Here is a 3,801-nt window from a genome sequence, read left to right on the forward strand (position 1 = left end):
CCCGAGCAAAGTGTTCTCCGAACTATATCTCCCCCCGATCCCGGTCTTTTCTTATGCGCCCCTCTTATTTTCAAACAAGACCCCCCCCCTCTCCCACCTACCGAAGGTTAGGTGCCCTTCTCAAAAACAGCGGCTTTTTTGCCCTGCACCCGCTTTACGAATCCTCCGCGTCGCTTTTTGAAAAACGCGCGGGAATTTTTGGCGCGCCCCCCCCCCCACAGGGGGGGGGGGGGGGGGGGGGGTGCTGTCGACTGTTTTCCTCCCCTTGGCCCTGGGGAGATCCCATCTTGGTGTTCCCCCACGCTACACGGAAGGCGTTTTTATTCTCCTTGACGTACCGGGACGCGGGAACGCCAAGCTCGCATCTCGTTGGCAGCGAGGAAAAAAAAAAATGTCCCGGTCGGCAGGATGCAGCCCTGGGGGGCCAGATGCACGCGCAGGGATTTAGAGGGCCCGGTTCGCGGGGGAGAAGGATTCTTCTTGTGCGTTCTGGGCTGACGGAGGCAATGGCTCCGAAGGTCCTGAAGGATCCTGAACGACGTCAAAGCTTGGGGGGGCCGCGAGCTTCTTGCAACGTCCATCTAACGTCGAGGTTTGCTGTTGCTGTCCGCGGGAATCACTTTTGAGACTTTGGCCTTTCGACCCTATTGTTGTGAAAACATACTTGAAATGCGATATCGACGAGCCTCTCGCGCTGTCGTCCGAATGAATCGTCACCAGCGAGCACCACTCGATTCGTGTTCAGATTTTTCAAAGAGTCGTCATTAACATTACAGCGCTGCAAGGCTTGTCATTCTATTCTATCCCATATCCCAACCTCTATCCAAACTTCGTCCACCCGTCCGTCGCCAGCTCGGCGCTCTATGGGGTGGTCCGGATGTCAATCGACAGCTCAGGCACCCAGAACGTCACGGGCTCGCTCGTCGACAGGGCTTCGGAACCGAGACCCATGTAGCCGAGGTAATCCGTCGTCTTGGGAAAGTTGGCGCCCCTCATGCCCATGAGCTTGGTGACGAGCGGCATCAGGTCGCCGTGGAACTTTTCCGTCGTGTTCTTGGCGACCCAGGTCAGGACGTGCTGTTTCAAGCTGTTCTGGCCGACGTAGAGGTTACTGACGCTTCGGTTAGCACACTTTTCATCTTCCCGGGGGGGAAACCATGGGCAGAGGCCATGGGCAGAGGCCATGGGCAGAGGGGAGGCAAGCTCACAAGTCGGTGCCGTTGATCGAGTCGGTGGCGACGGACCCCTCGGGCAGGCCGATGGGCTGGGTAGCGGGCCCGATGGCGCCGAGCCACACCATGACTTCAAAGGCGGCCTTTGTGCTGTCCTTGGCCGTCGTCTTGTCGCTGTCGAGGAACATATCGATGGCGACGTTGGTGTTGACCTCCTTGGCCTCGAGGGCCGTCACGTCCGTCTTGTCGACCGTGTCGTTGCCGAGGCCGTAGGTCCACTCGACGTCGACGTTGACCTCGGTCAGGCTGCTGAGCGTCGCCGGGAACACGTCGCCCTCGACCTTGATGTTGGGGAACGCGTGGACGGGCGCCGACTCGGGGCCGCGCGGGTACTCCCACGTGACGGAGAACTCGGGGGCCGTCGTCTTGGTGGCGTACGTCTGGTTGTTGAAGGACGTGACGTTCATGCAGAGGCTGCCCGGTTCGCCCTCTTCCCATCCCCACTGGTTGGGGTTCACTGGTGGTGCGTGTCAGCAGCGTCGCACTCGTTGAGCGGCGAGCACCTCGCCTCGAGGGAGGGAAGAACAAAGAAAAAACTCACGTGTGTACTCCTGGCCCTTGGACTCGGGATGGATACCAAACGCCCGCTGGCAGTATGTTTCTTCCGTGATGCCATTGTTGATCGGAGGTCCCGGGGGTGACCAGAGAGGAGGCTGGCCAGTAGCCGAACGATGCTGATCGAGGCCGAAGAGGATGCCGAGCGTGACAGCAATGGGCAGGCCGAGGAGGCCTACGTTGACGAGAAAGCGAAAGTTGAGACCCATGGCGGACTGTGGTGATTGTGCAACGAGCGACGGATGGTGGGGGAGGGGGCTTGAGTTTTCGGTCCTGACTGAACGAGAGACAGCGGATCGAAAATGTACGAGTGAAAGGGGGAAAAACGTCAAGCGCCCTAAGCTCTCATGGGATTTGGCGAGGAAGCGCACTCGACGGACGACAGCTGGGGAAGGCCCGGTTTCGTGCAAGTCCCTTGGTGACCTCCAGACGGACGACGTCAACAAGTCTCAGCGAATGAATGGGACGGACCTCAGGGGAACAAAAATAAGAAAGGTGTGCGTGTGTGTGTGGAGGGTGTCTGGGTCCGGTGAGGAAAAGAGAGAGAGCGCGAGTGTCAATGACTTTGGAGCAGGCGGGCGCAGACACGGGACTGGACAGGAAGGTCTGGCGGCTGCAAAGAAGCTTAGATTCTTTGCTGTGCCTACCTACTACAGTACACATCTGGCTCGCTCTGAACGGATCTGCTCTGCTCCGCCGTGCTTCAGCTTTTCAGGTCTCAGTCATTTAGTCCCAACTCGCTCATCTCCCTCGAGTCAACAAGTGCCTTGTTTCGGAGCCCGGACCTAACCACTTGACCCCCTACCCAGGGAGATACCCGATGACAATGGCCAAGACCCGAAGCGCAGCAGGCCGACAATCCGAGCTTCCTTCCAGAAAAAATAACACGATGGGACGGCAGTGGGGGTGGCATATGCGCAAGGGGGGTTCAGGAGCGGGTCGTCAGTACATGTACTATGTAGTTCGGTGCGGGTTTTGAAGTCTGCAAGCGGCCCAGACGAACTGTACGAATAGGTAGGCCAAAGAGAGACATGAGAGACAAGGGGGGAGGGGAGAAGGGGTGGGGGCAAGGGGGGGCAATGTTCATGGGTGACAGACCATGAACGGCCGGCACGGCACACAGACGCGTGGGATGGGATTTTCCATGACCTGGCCACTGACCAGTCTGTGCCTGTTGCTTGGTACAACACGAGAATTGCTTGATTCTCGCTGCCCTGTTCGCTCTGACTGCGTGGATTGGCTCTGGGCAGCATTCCTATGACAGCCTGACTCGTCATAGGGTCCCCCCTCTTTCAGAGGCGCCTAAATGCCTGAATGTGATCAACGGCAGTGCCGATGGTAAGTGTGGATGGTAAGGGAACACGAGATGCCAGGGGTGCTGTGCTTGGCAGCTGTGTTTTTTTTTGACCCTCCCGCTGCTGTTCCCGTTGGTTGACAAAGTCGCGCGAGCAATCGGGGCAATTGGTGACATCGGCCGCGATTAGGCGTGGAGCTAGCCTCCACTGGCATGGTCAACTTGGTTTAGCACGTCTGAGGCCAGAGTACGATCAGCGCTTTTTTCGCTGTCTTTTTCGGGCCAACAAGACGTGGTCTGATTAGGCGCCTGGCTGGTGGTGGTCTGACCGGCTCGAGAAAAAGCCATGGTCAGCTGGAGGACGCAAAAGAGCAGGTCACCAGAAGGGCTGTCTAAAAGGTGCCTTCAAGGGGGGGAAGGGAAGAGCAGGGAAAAGAAACGACGAGTGATGAAAAGGAAGAAAAAGGTTTCATCGCCCAGTGGCGTTTGGATCTCTCATGGTAACTCAACGGACTGGCGAGACGTCTACATAGTAAGCTTCTTGGTGCGATGAAATTATCTTGTTGCGTCCCTACCTATCTTGGTACATACTTGACTATTAAGCTTTTGCTCTCTTCTCTATCCAGGTACTTCTCTATCCAGGTACCACTCTATCCAGTACCACTGTACGTATCTTGTCCCTACCAAGCAGGTACTACACCCGCGATCCATCTGTCATTG

General features: G+C 57.3%; 1 protein-coding gene across 1 annotated transcript; it reads right to left on the minus strand.

The window, feature by feature from the left end:
- Window positions 1-861: 861 nt before the first annotated feature.
- On the minus strand, window positions 862-1,996 carry VDAG_06194 (uncharacterized protein; the record flags this gene model as incomplete). Its single annotated transcript, XM_009659208.1, has 3 exons — window positions 862-1,111; window positions 1,209-1,689; window positions 1,774-1,996. 3 exons carry the CDS (start codon window positions 1,994-1,996, stop codon window positions 862-864), a joined length of 954 nt encoding a protein of 317 aa, XP_009657503.1.
- Between the last annotated feature and the right edge of the window lie 1,805 nt (window positions 1,997-3,801).

This window comes from Verticillium dahliae, genomic scaffold (genome assembly GCF_000150675.1).
Source record: "Verticillium dahliae VdLs.17 supercont1.13 genomic scaffold, whole genome shotgun sequence".
In the NCBI taxonomy this organism is placed as follows: Eukaryota; Fungi; Ascomycota; class Sordariomycetes; order Glomerellales; family Plectosphaerellaceae; genus Verticillium; species Verticillium dahliae.